This window comes from Pelecanus crispus, chromosome 2, assembly GCF_030463565.1.
Source record: "Pelecanus crispus isolate bPelCri1 chromosome 2, bPelCri1.pri, whole genome shotgun sequence".
In the NCBI taxonomy this organism is placed as follows: domain Eukaryota; kingdom Metazoa; phylum Chordata; class Aves; order Pelecaniformes; family Pelecanidae; genus Pelecanus; species Pelecanus crispus.
Window position 1 is genome coordinate 35,765,990 of NC_134644.1, and position 22,364 is coordinate 35,788,353.

A 22,364-nucleotide genomic window follows, 5' to 3' on the forward strand; every position below is an offset into this window, starting at 1 on the left:
AGCGTGGATCACTGTAACAGAGAATGGGGAAAAAACTGTCTCCTCTGAAAGACACGGAAGCCCACAGCTGCTCCACAAGAGTCCTTTTCATTCCCTGTGGGTACTTGGTACTGCCAGTTTGTATAGCTCAACTTGGTAGTGATGGAGAAAACCTACCCTCCCCCAGACATTAATTAAGCTTAGGCAGAATCTTTCTGTTCATTTTTTATATTAACAAAAGGTAATTATGTAGGATATATTCATAAGTCCCATATTCATACCCAAATGACAAACATACATAACTTGTTGATCAGTAATTCAGTGAAGAACTTTGGATGATAATGAGCCACTCCTTTTATGCCCACCAAACTATGACCCTCTCTCAGAGTAAGGCTGCAAGTACTGTGCCATGACTACAGCTACCACCAGTGGTTTTTAATAATATTACTTTTGAGCTTGATTACAATACATATGTCCCTGTACTGCTGTAGATATGTGGGAGTTGATTACACCTAATGATGACTAGCCCACAAGACCTACAGTATCAATCTTCCATTTTGGTCTGATTTCTGACAAATAAATAAGTGTCCTGGTTTCGGCTGGGATAGAGTGAGTTTTCTTCCCAGTAGCTGGCATAGTGCTGTGTTTTGGATTTAGTAGGAGAAGAATGTTGATAACACGTTGATGTTTTAGTTGTTGCTAAGTACTGCTTATGCTAGTCAAGGATTTTTCAGCTTCCCGTGCTCTGCCAGGTGCACAAGAAAGTGGGAGGGGGCACAGCCAGAATAGTTGATCCAAACGGACCAAAGGGCTATTCCATACCATATGATGTCATGCTCAGTATATAAACTGGGGGGGGGGTTGGCCGGGGAGCAGTGATCACTGCTCGGGAACTGTCTGGGTATCGGTCGGCAGGTGGTGAGCAATTGCATTGTGCATCACTTGCTTTGTATATTATTATTGTTATTATCATTATTATATTATTATTATTATCATTTTACCTTATTTCAATGATTAAACTGTTCTTATCTCAACCCAGGAGTGTTTCTCACTCTTACTCTTCTGATTCTCTCCCCCATCCCACCAGGGCAGGGGGAGTGAGCAAGCAGCTGCGTGGTACTTAGTTGCTGGCTGGGGTTAAACCATGACAATAAGAAAATAGGACTTTTTCATTTTATTTTTAAGTGATTCTAGCAGGTCATTTCTGGCTAAATCACATGTACAACACAGATGCAAAAGTCACAAAGCAGCTAACACTGAAGAGCAGTAAGTAAAGCTAAAGGTCTTCTATAGCTCCATCCTGTTAATTACAACCCAGCCGCAATTAAGGTAATGGGTCAAGTACTAGCCCTGACTCCCCACATGTTGTTTGTGGGTGCAGGTTGGGTGTCTTGCTGGTGCTCTTCTGGTCTGTTACAGAAGTCAAAAAGCAGTAAGCAGCTATGATACTTGTAAAATACAATACACCTTCTTTGTATTTGACTGTTATTTTGAGGAAATGTTCCAGTAAAGTTGGGTGTCTACTACTTTTGCATACCATACATTGTATTCTCTTCAGCGTTAATGCTTTGTTGGGGAAATGAGCTCTCATTTCCAGATTGTGTTTGGGGGTTTTTTGGTGTTTTTTTTTGTTTGTTTGTTTTCAATAATATTGTGCTTATGGTTAATAGTTGTTTAAAGTAGGTATCTTTTCTAGTTCAGCCAGTTATGGCTGGTCTTAATTAATGATACTTGACTGTGTTTAATTTTGCTTTTCCCGTCAGTGACTGCTTTTGGACAGATGAACCAAACACATGGAGACATGGGTGAATATTGTCTGTTTGGAACAGAATACTTTTTGGATGTGGCAAGTATTTTCCAAGGTTACACAAATATTTTTGGATAAAAGAAGAAATAGTATTTCCCCTCCAAATTATATTATGATATTTTATCATAATGTCACCCCCAAAATTACAAGGGTATTACTGTAAACTACCATTTCTTGTGTTTCCTATCTGCCTTCTTTTGTTGATGGGGCCTTCTCTGCTTGACATATGCACTTTTACTTCTGTGAAAATGTCAGATTGTGTTAATTTATTTTTTTATTATTTAAGCACAGAGTAGTTAGCTGTATTTAGACTACAAGTCCATGTTTCTCAGTAGTTTAGATCAGGAATATTTTTCTAGGAGACTATTTTTTACTCCTTCTTTTATTAATTTTCTTTTTAATCTCATTGTTTATGGTTTTGGTTCCCCCCCCTCCCCGCTTTAGAGATGCTCATTAACCTGCATAGATTATAAAGTCACCCCCAAAGGAAGAAACCGAAGGCAGAGAAGGAAACAACTTTCTTCTCAACACCATATGCTTCTCTCTTCTGTGCTATCAGTTGTTTGTCCTGCTCATCTCACACACACTTTTTGGACTGCCTTTTCTATGCAGGGGAACTCTGAGGCTTTTTCTTACCAGGCATGCAGTTTGTAGAGCAATGGATCTGAATCATAATTGACACTTTATTGCTACTGTGTGTGAATAACTGACAATGAACTTTGAAAAGTGCAAGTATCTGTGTTTCAGAGGTATCAAACACCCCTTAGCTGCCAGTGATCCCGAGTAAGATATGTGGGTACTTAGCAGCTCTGAAAACTGGTCCAAGTTTTTTTAGTTCAGACTACCTTTGTTGCTCTACTTTGTTATCTATATGCTCTGTCAACCCCATACCTACCATCAAATCCAGGCATTTGCTTTCTAAGTGGGATGTCCCTATGTTTAAAATTTTAAATGTGATGATGTTTTCTTCTGAAAATAACAGTTAATCACCTATTTTAACAAAAACTGAGACATGGTGAGGAGTTGTTCTAGCTCCCGTTGGGATGAATAAGAAAAAACCTGTTGCCTTTGGTGAAGGAAATACTGTGTATGACTGTGAACCTTAGGGCTGGGACAGTGAAGTACTTCAGCTTGCTGTTCTGTCTCTTCTCCTAAAAATCTGTCAGTTCAGATTCTTCATGGCAGCGGAAGCCAAAGCTTTTCATTAATTTTCTGGAACAGAGAACACAGCCATGGATACGCATTATGCAGTCTTAATGCTGATTCTGTAATATAAAGCCTGAGTAATGCTAATGAGATAAGAAAGTACTAAAAAAGTAATAGGTCTGACATGCAGGCATTTGAATCTAACTGAACATGTCAGGTCCCAGTGGGCAGGAGACAATGATGCCTAATAATGCCTTTTCTTCTGAGGTTCTTTCAGGGCATCATAACCAACATGTAAAATGTAATCTGAATCCTGCAGGGAAGGGAGAAAAGGGAAGCTTAAATTAGGCTGAGTCCTGAATTTGTTACTTGAGAATAACTTCAGCTGAGTAACTAGTTTAATTATCTGGGACTTGGCTTTGGGATAATGGCATTTGAGTGGATGGGAAAATAACTAGGAGTTTATTTTTCATAAACACTAAAGGCGTTACTGGAAGAAAACGATACAGGATCCAATATGTGCGGGTGGGGTAGCTGAAGAACTGTTGTTTTTAGGGTTGTGCAGGAAATCTAATTTGTTTACCTGACTTCTTCGGGGGGGGGGGGGGGGAATGGGACACACGAAAACAAACCTCTGAGCTAACCCAGACCAACCAACAGTCTTACTTTTGCCAAAACAAAACCCCACAAAAGTTGTGGGAAAGAGGTAGGAATTAAATGAGCAAAATGTGATGCTTAGCTTATCTAAAAACAATGATGAATTTAGCTAGCTTCGCTCTTCATGTCATTTTAGAAGCGGGAAATGAAAACACTTTATTTAATAAAAACATTTCTTAATGTTAATTCACCAGCATATCATAGAATCATAGGATGCTTTGGGTTGGAAGGGACCTTTAGAGGTCATCTAGCCCAACCCCCTGCAGTGAGCAGGGACAGCTTTAACCAGACCAGGGTGCTCAGAGCCCCGTCCAACCTGACCTTGAATGTTGCCAGGGATGGGGCCTCCACTGCCTCTCTGGGCAACCTGTTCCAGTGCTTGTTGTAAAAAATTTTATTTTTTGTAAAAAATTTCTTTCTTATGTCTAGTCTAAATCTATTCTTCTTTAGTTTAAATCCATTATTCCTTGTCCTGTCACAACAGGCCTTGCTAAAAAGATTCTCCCCATCTTTCCTGTAGGCCCCCTTTAAGTACTGGAAGGCCGCAATAAGGTCTCCTCACAGCCTTCTCTTCTCCAGGCTGAATAATCCCAACTCTTTCAGCCTGGTCTCATAGGAGAGGTGCTCCAGCCCTCGGATCATTTTGGTGGCCCTCTTCTGGACCCGCTCCAGCAGGTCCATGTCCTTCTTGTGCTGAGGGCCCCAGAGCTGGACGCAGTACTCCAGGTGAGGTCTCACCAGAGCAGAGCAGAGGGGCAGAATCACCTCCCTTGACCTGCTGGCCACGCTGCTTTTGATGCAGCCCAGGATGCGGTTGGCTTTCTGGGCTGCAAGCGCACATTGCCGGCTCATGTCCAGCTTTTTATCCACCAGTACCCCCAAGCCCTTCTCCGCAGGGCTGCTCTCAATCCCTTCATCCCCCAACCTGTACTGACACCGGGGGTTGCCCCGTCCCAGGTGCAGGACCTTGCACTTGGCCTTGTTGAACCTCATGAGGTTCACACAGGCCCACCTCTCCAGCTTGTCCAGGTCCCTCTGGATGACATCTCTTTCTCCTGGTGTGTCAACCGCACCACTCGGCTTGGTGTCAGCTTTACTCTTAGTTGAAATTTGCCAAATGCAGTGAAGCCATTCCTCAAATTCGATACGGCCCTGCAGATAGCTTTCACAAGCCTGAATTTTTCACCAGACGAGTGACTCTTCCTCAAATACCCCCTCACCTCCGCTAATCAGCAGTTTTCCAGACTAAAATTCTTTCGGTTTTAGTAATGGGGAAACCGCAGGTGGAAAGCGGCGCTCCCGTAACGGGGCCGGGGGGCTGGCCGGCTGCGGTTGGCAGGGCCGCGGGGACTGCGGAGGGCGGGAGCCCGCCGGCCGAAATCCCCGGCCGAAACCTCCCTGCCGGCCCCTCGTCCACGGCGTCTCCTACCCGGCTGCGGCACCGGCCTTCACCTGAAACCCGAGCCGCCGGCGGGCGGGGCCCGCTGTTATAAAGCCCGCGGCCAGGGCGCCGGCGGCCTGGCCCGCCGGGACTGGGCCGGGCTGGAGGCCGGAGGCGCCGCGGGGCAGCGGGCAGCGGGCAGCGGGCAGCGGGCCGGGCCGTGAGGGGCCGAACTCACCCATGGGCACGGCGTGGGTTGGGAAGGTGAGGTGAGCTAACGTCAGGGGAAAAAACCCCGCAGCCAGGAATCTGTCAAAAAGGGTGTTTAAAAATAATAATAATTTATTTCTATGTCGGGTTGGTGATGCGTTTTCTTATCACTATTATTTTAGCCTTCATCAAATTCACGTGTGGGGTTTTTTCCCTTGGCTTTGGGGTTTTTGTTTTGTGCTTTTGTTGTTTTTTTTAAACCTCCGTATGAGATACATCAAGAAGAAAAGCCTAGGGAAACTTGGAGCATCAGTCATTTACCGCCTCTCAGTCTTACTTAGTTGGTGTATGGCGTAATGTGTACGTCTGTCTTTAGCCCTCATCATCATCATCGTGCTACTGCTGTTCAGTAAGTTCTGATCAAACATAAGATAATGAGGGAAATCCTCTCTTCTGTAATAAGTCATCCACAATAATTTGTATATGAATGATCTAGGGATTTAGCATAAAAGACTACTAACAGGCTACTGTGTTAGGTTCTGTTGTAATAGTGTGCACTGTTCTTAATATCTCATCAAAAGTAGTTCTTTATCACGCTGTTACCTTTTTTTATTTAGTCATTATATTTAAGTAGGACAGTGTTGAGACCAAAATGTAATGAGTTATGGAAAAACCCACAAATATTTTAATGTGATGTCTTTAAATATCTACTATTTCTAAATGTTTTGTTGCTTTTTTTAATGCAGGTTTTGATTAATGTGACTTTATCTCCATAAGCATATGACAAAGAAGAAGAATGAAGGACTGTTTTGTAAATTCCACAGAAAAGGACCTCTCCGATGCTGGTAAGCCACAGGCATGAAAGCCGTGTGTGCATTTGAGGAATATATTCCACAGCTCCGAATCTAAAGGTGCATTATAAGCCTTTCCTGATTGCCATAGTGGTCTTATAGGAGATAACACAGGGAGTTTCCAGTCAACTAAAGCCACCACCTAGAAAACATTTATGCATGAATCATTCCACCAAGTTCAACAAAATTAATTTACATGGGTAAAACTATTTAGGCAGGTCCTAGCCTGGGCATGAAAATGCTCCTAAGATAAGCTCAGTAAGGTGGAAGCACATTATTGCCTTCAAATGATTGTCTAAACCAGTCTTCACAGACTGACATTAAAAACAGTATGTGGAAAATTCTATTCATAGTGAGTCAGCAGTTAAGGTAAATGTAAATTGGGGGTGGCTGGTGTGTGGAGCCCTTTTCTCCCCATGCGATTCACAGCTGGGTCCCTGCTGTGGCTGCTCATCAGTTTCTTTATCCATTTATTACATCTCATTTTATGCATTTAGAGTCATAAGCTTTCTGGGGTAGGATTCCTCTTTTGTGTAGATTTCTAAAGCCCTGAGCACAAAGGAACTGGGACATGTGGCAACTACTACAATATAAAGAAATAACAAAGATGGTTATTACAGGCAAAGACATGATTCTTCAGTTAACTCGCATCTATTCTGTGTTACCTACAGCATAAGCAATTCCACTTACTTCAGCAAGGCTTCTCCTCATTTGCATTCAGTTGTGTAGGTGTTTGCAGAATTAATTCTTGCTTTTAGTCATTGACAGCCTTTCTGTATAAATATATTTTAATTGTAAAAATGAAGTTTGTTTCCATCTCAGAAATGGAGCTGGAAGCTTTTTTCTGGAGTAGAGGAGAAGAACTGAAGAGAAAGGAAGTTTCAAGAAAAATTCACCAGGCTGTTCCAAGAACATAAGAAAAACTAGTCTTTAAGCTTTAAATGTGGAAGAATCAGCAGGGAAAGCTGCAAGAAAGTGGTACAAAAGATGGGTTATTGTGTTTAAATAAAAAGTCTGCTTTTTATTTCACAGAATCTGCAAGCAAGGGATATGACAACCCTTCTTTCCAGCATGATGAAAGTCTTGAACAAAGTGACCAGTTAAAGCACGAGAAAAAAAAGTAGGTATTCTTTGAATTTAACACATTGGGTGCTGGTGTACTGGGTGTATGGGGGGCAGAGTTTAATACAGCTTTGCTAGAAAAAGATCATCTTAATTAGTCTTTGTATTTTCCTCTAGGAAGGAAAATGAGAAGCCAGAGAAACGGGTGGTTGGCATTTTTGAATTGGTTAGTGTCCAGTTTGATGTTCTGCTTTATATTTTCTTTTCTTTATTTGTCATTGTGAGTTGTTTACGAATTGCAATTAATAGGCAATCAAAAACCAGAGAAGAAGCCTGAGGCCTACTGATGCTAGGCATCTTTAAAATTTGGCCTGTTAGGTCAGATTCCCCCAGTGTATTGGTGGCACTGACAGCAGTTCAACCTTAGTGCTGTTGGAGGATGAAGCTCATCCCTGCTGAGGCTGATCTAGGACATATATACTCTACAGGCCCTTGCCTTGGCTCTATTTATAAAGGATTTATCCCGTGTTTGACATCTGAGGGATCTGCTCTCTGAGAGAACCAGTGGTATGGTTTTGTGTCAGTTTTCCATACAACAGCTATTCCCAAATAACTCTTGCACATGGACTTGCTTATTCTGGAACAAGAGAAGTTTTATTCTTCTCTGGTTTATTCCATGTCCATTTATACTTTGGAAGAGGGTTAGGACAGTCAGGAATAAAATGTTCTGATTTCAGATTAACCACATCCAGGAATAGCTATGGCAGTTTAAATTCACATCCTTCTTTAAATCAAACAAACGTTCAAGGGTAGACAAGCCTTAAGATACAATCTCTGCTGCAAACATTTTCTACTGGTAGATGTAACCCAGGTGCTGGTCAATAACTCACTCTTGTTTACATTTCAAAGGTATTATCTTAGTAAACATGTAACTTACTGGAACACAAAATGCAATATATTGTGCAGAGAAGATCATCACTTAGAAACATGTAGAACGTACACGTTGGGTTTTTCCTGCTGAGTTGGGGAAGAACCATGTGTCCTGCCAACATTCCCTTAGCAGCCTTACTGAGTACTGTTTTAAAGATGTATGGGACCTACTACAAAATTCTTATGTTCTGCGTTTACCTTCAGTTGTAGTATGTAGAATATGCAGGTAGAAATAGAGCATGTTCTGTAAGTCTGCTGTACTGTAACCAATATGTGAACTGTCACACATAACTTCACTTTTTTTTTTCTCTTTTTTTTTTTAATGCTCACATAGTTTTGCTACGCTGATTGGGTGGATGTCCTTTTGATGGTAGTTGGTTTGATCGCAGCTGTTGCAAATGGTACTGGATTGCCGCTTATGATCATTGTCTTTGGAGATATGACAAACAGCTTTGTGCTAAGCGGCATGAAATCAAATGTGTCAGAAGGTAAAAAGTTAAAATTAGAATTCTTTACATACAGTTATGTTTTGCAACAGGGGTTAAGATGTTCCCCCCCCCTGCCCCCAGACTATGCACTGCTGCACATCTAAACAAGTACATAATGAGCAAAATTCATCCTGCTGCAAATTACCTAATTGTTTTAATCTTTAATGGCTAGACCAGGGCAAAAGCGGTGCATTGGATGTGCTCTTTATGAATGAACTTCAACTTTGGTGAGATAGTAAGGAGCATGACCACCTTCTGAATCATCAGTTATCAGGCACTAATTACTAGAAGTTCCTTAAAAATAAATGAGTATTTGCCAAATGAATTTGTATTTTGCAAAACCCCACTTGCAAAATACAAAACATTCCCAAACTGATGACCCTAGATTGCCATGATTTATCTTCTGCATATAATACTTTCACAAATATTGCTACTTTTCTTTCTCCCTCCCACAGATACTTCAGTAAATAGTTCCAGCTGTCCGTCAGTTCCAGGCATAGATATAGAAGGTGAAATGACAAAGTAAGAGTCTTTGTAGTTAATTCTGTTAACAGAGTATTGAGGGATTTTCTTTTACTGTGTTATCCCTTTGAGCAGAAGCCAAATGTTTGCCTTCTCAAAAAGGCTTCCCAATAATGTATCACAGGCTTCAGTATTTACTTTGATGGGGTAAATGAAGACTAATTGTTACTTTGTGTGTCTGACTTCTCTCGCAAGACACAGTGGGGTCATATGGCCTTTTGTTCCCTTATCACAGGTTTGCTTACTACTACGTGGGAATTGGTTGTGCTGTGTTGATCCTGAGCACCATCCAAGTATGGACGTTTTTGATTGCTGCTACGAGGCAGACAGCAAGGATCCGGCAGAAGTTCTTTTTTGCAGTGCTCCATCAGGAGATGGCTTGGTTTGATACTACCCAGATAGGAATGCTGAACACCAGACTGACAGAGTGAGGGTTCTGTTCATTTTTTACACACACACACACACATGTACACAAGTATGACATTTAAAAGAAAACTGCCATTTATCTTCTATGGAATGGCCTATAGAGGTTAAAAAAAAAAAGACACAAAAAACTAAAGTGTGAAATACTACAGCCCTGAGGGAGAAATTCGTTATCCTTTTCAGCTTCGTTTGTGCAGTTTCTGTGATATATGCATTGGAAAGGTTTTTGCTGTGAAATGCCTGACATTGGCTTTCTTAATGTCCGTGAAGTACATGGCAGACACTACTAGATAAACAGCTTTGCTGTCTCCAGCTAGCTTACAAACACTGAAAGCTCCGACACTTTATTGAATGGAAATGAACTTGCATTTACATCCAGCCAGATCTCAGGCTGGACTCTGTCCAGTCCGTTAAAGTCTTTAGAGCTTTTCCATAGACTTAAATAGACTTAGGGATGAGGACTGTATGCTTCAAGATGCAATGGGACTATATACATGAGCAGAGATTTTTTTTTTTTTTTTTTCCCCCCTGGATTTTAAGGTAGGTTTGGACAGAGCTGTGTCCCAAAAGGTGTAAGAGAAGCCTAAATGAAACCACTCTCAGCTCTAACATCTGTATGTGCTGGGAAGAGAAAATGGGGAAGGAAATTTGTATGAAAAACAGAGTTCTTCCAAATAATGGTTGTTCCGATAGAACGGAGATAACCCTTGATCCAAGTCTGTAGCCAAAATTAAGAACATAAAATGCATCAGAGCACTGAGCGGAAGGAATCATTTGGAGATGGTCACAAGAGGTGAGGAGGCTGTTTGGCTGTATACTTGTATTGCTCCATTTGAATGCTGGATAAGGAAACTAGGTCATGTGTGACCTAGTGACAGGGCATAGAAACAGCAGAGAATGATGGAAAATACAGAAAATGAGTCCTGAAAAATAGGAGGTTTCTGCTGTGTTTTGGCCACGCAAGAGACTAATGGTACCGTTCAGTAGCTGTGGTTAGAAAATTCACTGTGCCAGTTAGGAAATGGCAAAACTTCTGACATTAGGCCACACAGCATGAAGTGGAGGGGGAGGGAGTTAGAATGGAAGGCATTCAAAGCTAACAAATCTTTTTTTTATTATTATTATTGTTATTTAAAGTGACATCAACACCATCCACGAAGGCATCGGAGACAAGATCTGTATATTTGTACAGTTTTTTGCCACATTTCTGGCAGGGATTATTATAGGATTCATCCACGGGTGGAAGCTGACACTGGTGATTTTGTCAGTCAGCCCTCTGCTTGCTGCATCAGCAGCAGTTTGGTCAACTGTAAGTGTGTGGGGATTAATAAACAAAGCAAACCAGAAAAACATTTCAACCCTTATGCACAGGAAAGGGGGAGAGAATGGGAGAAACCTAGTGTGGTTTCTAAGTTGGGAGGTTGGCCCCACACCTACTTTATGATTTCTGCTCCTCCTGTAGCTTTTCTCTGGGTTCCCAAGCACATACTTGTAAGTCATATTCCTTCTGTCCACATACTCAGTCCTCATGCCATGTGGCAGGAGGGTAATTTGCATCAGAGCATCTTCCTTGCATAGCGATTTCTTCATGCAGAGCACTGGGGAAGCCCAGGCACACACTTGTGACCCTGCCTCTTCCCTCTAACACAAATGCCTTTCAAGCTCTTCCCATCTGCACGTATATGATACCACATCTCTTGCAAATAATTTACCAAATTTCATGCTGTGTACAGAATAGACCCTAGAATGTATGTACAGCTGCTGCAGACTAGAGTGATATAAATTAGTGAAATATCTGGAGAGGTTACCCTTTCAGATCGGAAAACATTTTCCCCTTGTGATCCGTTGTAGCCACATTAATGGGTACAGCTTGTATTCTGGAGTGGGTACTTTTATATATAATACTAGGTGTTTTTCTTCTACTTGAAGCATTTCAAATAAGCTAGGGAGAAAGAACATCAGAAACTTTAATGCTACTACCTTGCTTACTTCAATGTCTACTGGAGCTCTAGTTTCTGAACACCTCAGACACCCCCCAGAGCAGCTACAGCACACCTCCCTGACCCCATATGCATCATAGTGTGGCTGTCCTCAGCTTGGGAGGAAAGTGGATCAGTCATGAAGCTCATCTGATGCTTGTGTAGTCTTTAATGAGGACACAATGAGAGAATGAGCTGGATTTTGGGGAAATTCAAGGCACAGAGAGCAGTTGACCCCCTCTTTCCTGAACCTCATCTTGTGCCTCGAACATTGATCATTCTTATTCACCAATACAGTGCATACGCTTTCAGTAGGCTGCAATAACATCTGTTTTTCAACTTTCCAGCTCCTGGCATCCCTTACTGCTAAAGAGCTGTCTGCTTATGCCAAAGCAGGAGCTGTGGCAGAAGAAATTTTGACGGCAGTCAGGACTGTTGTGGCTTTCAATGGACAGCAGAAGGCATTAGCAAAGTAAGTTTTTTGAAATAATAATTACATTTAAAATATGGAAAAGGTGTTTGGCTGTGGGTTGGGTTTGTGAGGTTTGTTTTGGAGGGGCGGGGGACTGGGATTCTCTGTAGCATCATTTTAACCTTCTGTAAGTGGACAGCTCACCTGAAAATAAAGATGTGTAAATAGACGTAGTCAGTGAATACAGGCTATTTTGTGTTATTGCTGCAGCATAGACTGAAACTTCTCCTCTGATTGAGATCTGGAGTTGAATTTAAAGTGAAAATGGTGAGCAGAGTGTATTTACCTAGTAGTTAAATGCAGCAAAGCATGTGATTAATTGCTTAAGTTCTAGAACATGTGCACTGCTGTTCTGATCCTTGATTAATGACCTTATATTTAAGCTTCACTGGATAACAGCCATAAGTAAAATCACATCACTGGCTTTTATTTCTTTAATGATTTGCACATAACACTAGTAGGTGACCTATTCCAGTGTTGGCCCTAGTCAAATGTAAAAGGTGAGGTGGATATGGCTGACCACAAATTTATTCACTTAACAAACAATAAATTCAGTGTAAAAATACAGGGCATCACCAATACTGTGCAGCTGGGAAAGGCAAACCAGAAGACCTGATCCATACAATCCATGAATCTCTTCTGTCTTTTTCAACTCTCATGTTTACCCTGGTCTTGTGCAAAATTTCCCAGGTGATTGTTAGCCCTAGCTCAGGGTCCTACAGCCTGCTCCTACATTTGTCTGCTTTCAAGGGCTGAGCTCTGACTATCTTACAGCACTGTATTCTGCTTACTGGGATTTGTCCTTAAGTTGCAAAAATATTAAGACCCTTTCTGCTTATACAGTAAAGGCAAAAAAGCCCTAAGATGGCCTAGATCTGTTATCCCTCTCCTCCTCATTGTCTTCTTGGTACCTGCAAACACCAGTGCCTGAAAATCCAATAGTAGGAGCTGCTTCAAACTACTTTTTCTTCCTTTTTTTGAGGTCTAGAAACAAAATAACTGATACCTGGGTAACTCCATGCCAGTAAGGCCTTTCCTCTCCATGGTTGGCCAGTCAGCCTCTTCCACAGCCCCACCTCCATTTAATGTGTTTAAAAAAAAAAAAAAAAAAAGGTGGAACTGGTGGCTCTCCTAGGAACATCTTCTACTACAGACAGGCAAACTCATACCAGGGACTGACTAGGCATTTTGCAAACCATGGGTTATGACTCCTACACAGCTCTTGAACAATGGCCTCAGAGTTAGGAAAAGCAACCTTTCACTGCACAGGGACACTTGCAAGGGACCCTCAGTCGTCTTCTGCTTCTGGCAGTGACTTGGCTCTTGCTTTGTAGTCAAGTGATCACGTGTACTTGTAACAACGCTTAAATCCAGCTCTCATTTCCCTGGAGGACCTATGATGCTGCTGGCTTGGTTTTAAGAACACAGCCAAGCCAAAACATTTAAATATATTTGAGTAACAAATACAGCATTGGTAGCATGTGAGCAATTTACATGAACAAAATTAATGCACATTGTTTTAAGATTCCTTCCCGGCTGACTGAATTTCATGCTTCCTACTATGGGGATGTTTTGTGTAGAAAATATGTATTAGGAAAAAAGTGTAAGCTGCTGAGCATGTTGCTGACAAGTAAAAAGATACACTATTCCTAGGCTATACTTTCCATAATGAGCTTGAGTAAGTAAAAGCTATTAGCTGGAAACTATACACGAATGAATATAAACTATCCTTAGAAGAAATAATTATCTCATTGAACTTGTCAGTCTTTATAGTGGTCTCCCGTGTCCACTTGTTTGCTATATTGCCATATTAATCAGTAAACCAACCTAAGGGAAAGATTCCTGACTTCCCAGAATGGCCAGTAAGAGAACAACTCAAGTGTCAGAGGGATCTCTGGCTTCTGTTCATTTACCTGCCTTCAACCATAGTGCCTGGGGCTTTTTTTGTTGTTGTTTTGCCTTTTTTTAAATGTGGAAGGCTAAACCTTACCTTTCATAGGTAATGTTAAAATTTTTTCAAGGTTTTCCTTCAGGACTAATGCAAACAAATGGCTCCAGTGGTATCTTGTTTTCCATGAAGTCCTGCTACTCAGTTGTTTTCTAAATATGTCTTCCATAGTGGTATGAGCATGTTGCCAGCATATCTTTAGAGCACATTTATTCAAAGGAATTATGTCCCTACTGGTCCTGTGTCAAAAAATCTGTATTCTCTTTGTGAGACTTTAATTGCTTTTATGGCAAAAAAAGTTTAATTAAAAAAGGGCACTGGGAAATATTAATCAGAATGGCATGTGGTACCTGTCAAATTAATGGTTTCCTTATCCACTTTCAGATATGATGTTAACTTAGAGATGGCTAGAAGTGTTGGAGTGAAAAAATCCATTACCACCAACACATCTCTAGGTGTTTCACAATTTCTTATCTTTGGATCCTATGCGCTTGCATTTTGGTATGGAACCAAGCTCACTGCTGAGGAAGAAAATTATGACATTGGCCGTGTGTTAATTGCAAGTACAGCAATGCAGCTTTGAAAAATTATCTGTAATTTCATGAAAGTAGTTATGTAAGTGGTATATATAATTATCTCTATCTTCTGCCCAGTACTTGCTAAATAAGCTGTTAGAGACTCACTTGGTATAAAAGAACTGAAAGGAAGGCATTCATCTTACCTAGCTTTTGATATAACAAGTTTGAACAGGGCACCTTGAATTCCCACTCTAATCAACGCAGAGTCAAAAGTGTCTGCAGAGAGTTGCTTTCCTCACTTGCCTTGGACTCTGTTGTAGGGCAGGATGAACAACCTGGAGCTGGAGGTTAGGGAGCAAAGACAAGTAACCCGGACTGCCAGCAAAATTCTAGCTAGCCACTAGGATTAATGAATCCCACTCATGTGCTGAATGTGTACTGGGAAGTCCTCAAGATCTCTTTTAGCCCCAGTGTCTTCTCTGCATTTTGTTGTTGTTTACTTGCAAGCATTTACTGTCATTACCGATATGTTTAAGTTGGTATTGGTTTGAGGATATTTCGCTATCTTCTTGCCATCAGAAGTTTGGCTACATGCTTAACTTTCACACTCAAGTGACTTCTGATGTCCTGACTCCTCAGTATGGTTCCTCACAGCATGTCAAGTTAATTGTGTGTTGGTCCCAGAGGTGGGATTTCAGTTAAGAAACTCTGGACTAAGTTTTGTAAGCCTCTTAACTTTGGAAACATCTGAAAGCAACAGAGAGAGAGATTTGTTCTGTTTGTAGATGATAGAAAATGCAAAAGCATCAAAAAAAGCTGTTCATGCCACAAAAGCGTGTGTCAGTAGTTACCATTCCCCCCCAGGAAAATGAGGGGTGGACAGGAGTGACTGTGAAATGCACCTTTCACACTTGTATTTAATTCTCCCGGAAAGGGTGTAGTAGGAAGACTTGGGCATTCAACAGCCAGGCACTGGTGGCTCCGTAATCACTGTTAACTGTGATGCTTCCCTCCATCTCCTGCAGGTGTTCTTCTCTGTGCTTATTGGAGCCTTCTCCCTGGGCCAGGCAGCTCCCAACCTGGAGAGTGTGGCTAATGCACGTGGGGCTGCCTATGAAGTATATCGGATTATCAATAAGGTAAGTATCTAAGCAGAAAAGAAGCCTTTCAACCAGACTTAATTTTTTGCCCTTGTTTCTGTTTGTTTGTTTGTTTGTTTTCCTCAAAAGACATAACAAAAGCACTGAAAAGTCCCTAAACCATAAACTCTGTAGATGCCTACCACTGAAACCCATAATATTTCCATTCATATCAAGAAAACTGCCTCTTTATTTGTTACAGTGAATGTTGGGAAAGCTGGCATGCATATCTGAGATTTATGGATGAGGTCTTTCTCTAATATTAGACTTTCAACTACAGAGGGAAAGTAGTAAGGCACTAACTATTTTTTAAAAATGCATGTATGCACAATTTCAGCTGAGCTGGGGTTTTTTTTGGGGTGGAGTTGGTGGGGAGGGGATTAATAGTGCTATTGAAAGCTATAATAATATAAAGCTACAGTGCTGATGTTGCTATGAAAAAGGGTTTCCACATTGTTATTATCTTGTTCTTGCTGTGTTATGCGGCAATTGGATATCTGTATAAAAAATATTTTAAACAAGTAGGACTAGAAAGTTCATACAGAAATGGCTACGTGGTTCTTGATGTAAGTATAAAAACCTCCTATAAGGATAACTGAGGGCCATGTTTTGGCTGCAAAATAGTGCAGTTAAGTTCTGCAATTACAGATTTTCTGCTGTCGATTTTGTTGCGTTTGAAAATGTGCTATAATTGTCAAAGCAGAATTCACGGTTAGATGTTCCCCTGCATTCAGCATCCTGCAAATAAAATGCGGCAGCTCTGCAATGGTGTGCTGCAGTGTAAACCAGCAGCCAAGAAAGCAGAGAACAATGTATCCAGCTGAAATAGCAGTTCCAAAAGTGTAATAACCAGCAATATATTTTAAAAATGTCTTTCCAGAAACGGCTCATAGATAGCAGTTCTAAGGAAGGCTACAAACCAGACAAGCTCGTAGGAGAAATTGAATTCAGAAACATTCATTTCAATTACCCATCCAGACCTGATGTTAAAGTAAGTTTTCATTTTAGATTAATCTACTGTACTGAAATTCTGCACCCTGTGTCCGTATTATTTCTCTAATCTTGTTGTTGTTGACTGCAAAATGCATTCCTATCTTGGGAGATTGTGCGCTACTGGGAAAAAAAATAACATCCAAAATAAAGCTTTAGATCTATTGCCACTGGCTACCTGTTCACCATTCTCATGTGCTGGACAAAGCTAAGAAGAATGTGTTGCTTCTAGTCTGAATTTCTGTGAACAAGAGCTCTGATAAACCAAATAAGACTTTTTGCAAGACCTGTCATTAAAACTTACAGACCTTACACAGTTAAACCAGGAAGTTGCTCTTTCCAGTCCCTTGGTTGTTCTGAGTTGCTGTGATACCCCATGTGAAAAGTGACCTGTCAGATAGGCTTTAGAACATTTATGCCATTAAATGGATTGAAACATATCATCCTAAATATATATTTGCAAGTCAAATGTTGTTTTGGGCAGATGTTAAAACGGCTGTTCAATAAACAGACATCCCTATTCTTTGCCAGTTGAACTTGCCTTAGTAACTGTATTGTGCAGTGCTATGTACGTCATGTCATGGTGATCTACTTTTGTGGCAATAGAGTTGGTTTGACCTCTCTACCATATATAACAGTTTATTATCTTTTGAAGACATTGGCAAAGGTGAAAGGAAAAGGGATTTGCTGCTTTTGTTACTTGATGAAGAAAATGGTAGAAATAGAGATTTCAAATGTCAACAATTAAAAGCCGGACATGCCAGTTAAGGGGGGGAGAATGGGGAAGTTCGTAGCACTGTGGTTATTTCTTCAGATAGCTCTTCCCACCTCAGCCATCTGAGGTCTGTCCCATGGTGCATCAAATCTGTTTCCAGGACACTGGGGCTGCTGAAGGACCCAGAGCTAGGCTTTCTGCCTAACTGAAGTCGGTGCAATGCATTATCTTTCACTCTTGGCTCAGAAATCAGAAGTGACAGAGCAGACTCTTCATCCTTCTTCCTAAAAATGCTATTCAGGCTGATGAGCCATGTTATGGGTCTGCATGCCAAATGTGAGGGAAATATTTTGTTGTCCTTCCCAAATCCACTGAGTCAGCAGCTCTCCCTACTAAGAATATCAATGTTACTTACAGAGCCAAAAGGAATCAGGAAAGATGTGTAGAAGTTATCTGCAATCTCTCAGCAATTGATGCAACACAGTCTAATCTCCCCTGTCCAGGCTAAACCAAATCAGAGAGATCTAAGGAGTCTAGTTATTGTCAGTTTTAATCTTGACAACACCTTGCCTGATAAGAGTTAGAAATAGCTATTAGGTGATTGTGACTATTTGCATCTGGAGAAATTATGGTGTCCAAAATATAGTTCTTGCTTGATAATGTAGGCACCAGGATATCAGCTTCTTGGATATACAAACCCTGCTGGATGTAACACAGGGAGAGGAGAGCAATATTGCAACTATTTTAATCTCTCATTGTAAAAACATGTGTAGGCAAAATTATAAATCAGCCTGGTATAAACAAGAAGAGTTCCCATAGCAGCCAAATATTTTGGCAACTACACAGCATTACTCATATATGACATGGACATCTTTTGAGGTAAAATGTTCCTAAATGTGAAAATGGCAACAAAGATAACATTAATCTGTAACTACTCCCCAGGTTGCTGAGGCTGTTAACAATAAGGATTGGGATTTATTAAGGGATTTCCAACAGTTACCTTGTCAAAACAGCCATTTATATTCCAAAAATAGAAGAAAGCAGGCTTGTTTCTCAGCAATAATGTTTAGCACCTTAGAGATACTTCTCTGTGAGATTCATAACTAAGTGTTATGCTATTGTCTAAGCATTGGAAAATGGGGGACGGCAGGAGAAGGTAAGACCCTGAGCCTGCTACCAGATCACACAAATTGGAGAAAATGAGCTATCAAGTTTAGAGTACTGTGGCTGTGTCTATATTAGTTGATTTGAGTGTGCTGGGGAATTTTCCCAGGCACTGGAATGCAATGGTCTATGCAAGGGAACTCTTAAAATGTTTCTTGGCATGAACTTGGCCTGTTCCAGTTATCAATCTTCTCAAATAATTCCCAGGCTTGGTTTGGTAGCCAGAAGGATTCAGAGACCATTCCCAAAAGGCAGGTTGCATGTAGCCATCCTGTTTGGAAGGTTAATACACTTCACAAGCATAGATGCAGGCTCTTTCATATCAGTGCCCCAGAATATTCCCAGGTACAATTAACTTAGTAATATTGCCATACCTTCAGACTGTGCCACTTACTACTGCCTTGATTATTGCTACGGTTATCTTGACAGACTGTTCTCTAATCAAACTTGTCAAACTAAAATGTAATTTTTTTCCCCCCCCCCAGATCCTCAAAGGTCTAAACTTGAAAGTTCAAACTGGGAAGACCATTGCTTTAGTTGGTGCCAGTGGCTGTGGAAAAAGCACTACTGTTCAGTTGCTGCAGAGATTCTACGATCCTGTCCAGGGAGAAGTGAGTGCCTGCAAGTGAACTGTAAAAGCTGAGAGCTGTTAGGATAAGCATGAGTTTCCCATATTGACTGAACCTTGACTTTTATTTTTATTTGTTATTGAATTTGAGCATATCTTTGTATAGGTCAGTATTGTCACAATTTAAATTTCAAATTAACTGTCTTCTGTTAGCTTGACTTCATTATTCTCCTCATTCTTGCAGTACTATGCCAGAAGTAGTAAATACCACAAATCTTTGAATAGGTGCAAGGTCTGAATTTAAAATTATTTTCATCAACAGTTGGCTTTTAAGGTTCTGTAAACTTTTTTAAGCAAACAGTGCTCTGTTGTGTTTTGCTTCCTTTTCACTGAACGTAAACTAAAACCTGGAGAGAGTTTTCCTATTTTGAATGGTTTTTTTCTTGGCTCATTTTTCTCTATCTGCTCACCCACAGCAAAAGTTTCCATTGTTACACACTGTACTTCTGATCTACCACTAAACACTAGATCCAGTGAGTAAATGGTAAATATTTCTCATAAGAAACTTCCAAAGGAAGAAAGGAGGAAAATAAACAATATATTTTTTTAAGGAAAATGTTCTTTTTATATTTAATATTTGAAGAATACTACTTAGTAGTTGTTACTGTTAGTTGGAACTAGGTATGTGTTTCAAATACTAAACACTGAACTATCACTACATGATGTATCAAGGTGGCTATCTGTTATCAACAGTTGTTTCTTAAACTTATTGTTTCTGTGGCTGTTTATCCCTACCCCCATGCCTCAGTTTGCTGTTCCTCTCCTGTGCTAATGTCAGTGTTCATAGGACCACACTGCAAATGATCTAGGTTAAAAATAACTTTCCCTTCCTTTTTAGTCATCTTGGATTATTTCTTTGATCTGGTGTAAAGCACAGCCACAGAGGCAATTGTGTAGCCACAACTGTGAGGGCAGCAAACTGGTACAGGGGCATGAGAACAGGGTAAAAAGTATGCATGGTTATTGAAGGGGGCAGGGGGGAAACACACCAACAAAAAAAACCCTGAAGTCTTCTCTGTTTATGCTGCTCCTCACCATTTTCTAGCTTGTGCAGTGGATGGAAAAACTACAGTTGTAACTTCTCCCCAACATAGTTTTCCACTAAAGACAACAGGTTTTTTCTTTTTTTGTCCTTGTAGCTGATACTTAAGTCAAGTAATAGTAATCAATTGAGGAAAAGCATTCTGTTACTAATAAATCAACTTTGACATCCACTTTTCCTCTCAGATTACCTTAGATGGTCAGGATATTCGGACGCTTAATGTAAAGTGGCTAAGAGAAAATATTGGTATTGTGAGCCAGGAGCCTGTTTTGTTTGCAACGACAATAGCAGAGAACATTCGCTACGGCCGAGAAGATATTTCTGATGCTGAAATTGAGCAAGCAGCCAAGGAAGCCAATGCTTTCGACTTCATATCTAGACTGCCTGATGTGAGTTCATGAACTTCTTTTGAGTGTAAGAACGAAAGGTCCATTTAGGCTGGTGTCCTGTTTCTGAGAGGGAGAGCATGGGAATTCAAGTTGTAGTATAACTTCCCAAAATACTGTTATAGCCTCCAGCAGCTTTCAGTTCAGGGACTTTCTGGACTAGATATCATGCCTTTGTTTGGCTGCCCTCAAAGGATTTGTGCTTAAATCTAAAAATAATGTCAATGCCTTAACTCAGGAGAAAAGAAGCTTCATAGCTGTATTAGCATCCCTATACCCCCTTCATGAGGCATGGGAAGAGTTGGACTTTTAAAGAAAAGATCCAGAAATCCAAAATCCTTTGTCAGGAGCTGTCCACATGTCTAATGGGAAATGGAGGGTGGGAGTAAATAAGTCCGCTCTGAACCAAGGCTATTTTTAGCAGCTGGGAGCTTGAGCTCTCCCTCTACCTGAGTGAGATTCACATCTTTGAGCCATCTCCTAGCAGTAGGTGCCTTACTACTTTCAGGGTGGGAGTGGGAAGTGAGATCAGTCATTCAAAACACATCCTCAGGAATTCTTCTACTACCTCAGCTCAACCCCCATCTCTCAAGCATGTGCCATTTCTAGCATGTCTGTCTGTTCCAAGGTTCCTTCTTCTTTGGAAAAGTTATTTGATCATATTTACTCTTAAATGGCTATATAACAAAAGACTACAGTGGACTTTGGACTTGCCACTTTGGAGTGACACAGTCAGTAGGAACCGAGCCATGGCTCCAGCGGAGGTGTCTCAGGTTCAGAGGTCCTGGTGGGTTCCTGTGATCCCAGTCCTATTGGAAAGGTAGGCAGTCGTCAGCAAGTGCAGAGATGTGTTTTATGGGCTTGCCTTGAGAAAACCCAGGGTTTGAAGCGCTCTTTGAGCAAGTAGTAAAGATCAAGACTTAAAGAACCATAAGTTCAAAGTTAGGCATGTGAAGTACATAATGCTGTAGAAGGGCTTGGCTACAGGCTAGATGGATGGGTGTCGTTGCATGTTTGCTCTGCCCATGCTCAAGTCAGCCAGACAAAACTACCTCTTGTCTAGAAGCTGGGTGCTTATGATTGCACAGAGAAGCAAGCAGTTCATTTGAGACATTCCACAACTTCTGTTGTGGTTTCTACTTTCTCAGAAATTTAACACCATGGTAGGCGAAAGAGGAGCTCAGCTGAGTGGAGGACAGAAGCAGCGAATAGCTATTGCCCGTGCCCTGGCAAGAAATCCCAAGATTCTTCTTCTGGATGAAGCTACATCTGCTCTAGATACTCAGAGTGAATCTATAGTGCAAGCAGCTCTCGATAAGGTAGGAGTCATGTTATTGAAGCTACCATGAAAAGGTGCAACAGCACTTAAGGAAAATTAACATAAAATTTCCACTGCAGGTTTCCATTGGAGTAATGAACACTGGAAAATAAAATTTGGATGGAAGCTTTAATTTCAGGGTTTTACCAGGGAGTTTAAACAATCAAATTTTTACTTAGGAATCATGTCTATTTGGGTTCTTTAACATTATTACTAATTACCAAGACACTTATAGTTGTGTGTAACTGTAACTTAAGTCTCCTGCACTCCCTTCCTCAAATAGCAATTGTTCATTTGCTGGTGAAATATGGATGACATCTTATCAGGGCAAGGCATGATGACTCAATGGCCTTTTTCAGGTAGATTAATAGAATTGTATAGTATAATATTCCTAGTACTTGTTCTTCATTGAACAGTTGCTTCATAATTTTCAGAAAGCCTTTGGGATTTAGTAATTTTCTTTCTTTATAGAGACTGAGCGCAAATCAGACCCTACATAGAACAAAAAGCAGAGCCAGTTATAAATACTGAGTCTCTGCCCCTTGTATTTTTTATCAGCCCCACAGCTCTAGGGCAGGTGCTACTGCAGAGCAGAGCTGTCAGAGCTCG

General features: G+C 40.9%; 1 protein-coding gene across 1 annotated transcript in view; it reads left to right on the forward strand.

The window, feature by feature from the left end:
• The first annotated feature begins 5,976 nt into the window (after positions 1–5,976).
• The window catches only part of ABCB5 (ATP binding cassette subfamily B member 5), a 32,963-nt gene continuing 16,575 nt past the window's right edge, over positions 5,977–22,364 (forward strand). Inside the window, exons 1-14 of the mRNA XM_009483885.2 lie at positions 5,977–6,025; positions 7,064–7,151; positions 7,271–7,319; positions 8,358–8,511; positions 8,967–9,033; positions 9,269–9,460; positions 10,594–10,765; positions 11,783–11,907; positions 14,240–14,414; positions 15,399–15,512; positions 16,393–16,503; positions 18,867–18,992; positions 20,237–20,440; positions 21,586–21,756. Coding sequence (XP_009482160.2) covers positions 5,977–6,025; positions 7,064–7,151; positions 7,271–7,319; positions 8,358–8,511; positions 8,967–9,033; positions 9,269–9,460; positions 10,594–10,765; positions 11,783–11,907; positions 14,240–14,414; positions 15,399–15,512; positions 16,393–16,503; positions 18,867–18,992; positions 20,237–20,440; positions 21,586–21,756 — 1,797 coding nt within the window. The remainder of the gene's footprint in view (positions 6,026–7,063; positions 7,152–7,270; positions 7,320–8,357; positions 8,512–8,966; positions 9,034–9,268; positions 9,461–10,593; positions 10,766–11,782; positions 11,908–14,239; positions 14,415–15,398; positions 15,513–16,392; positions 16,504–18,866; positions 18,993–20,236; positions 20,441–21,585; positions 21,757–22,364) is intronic.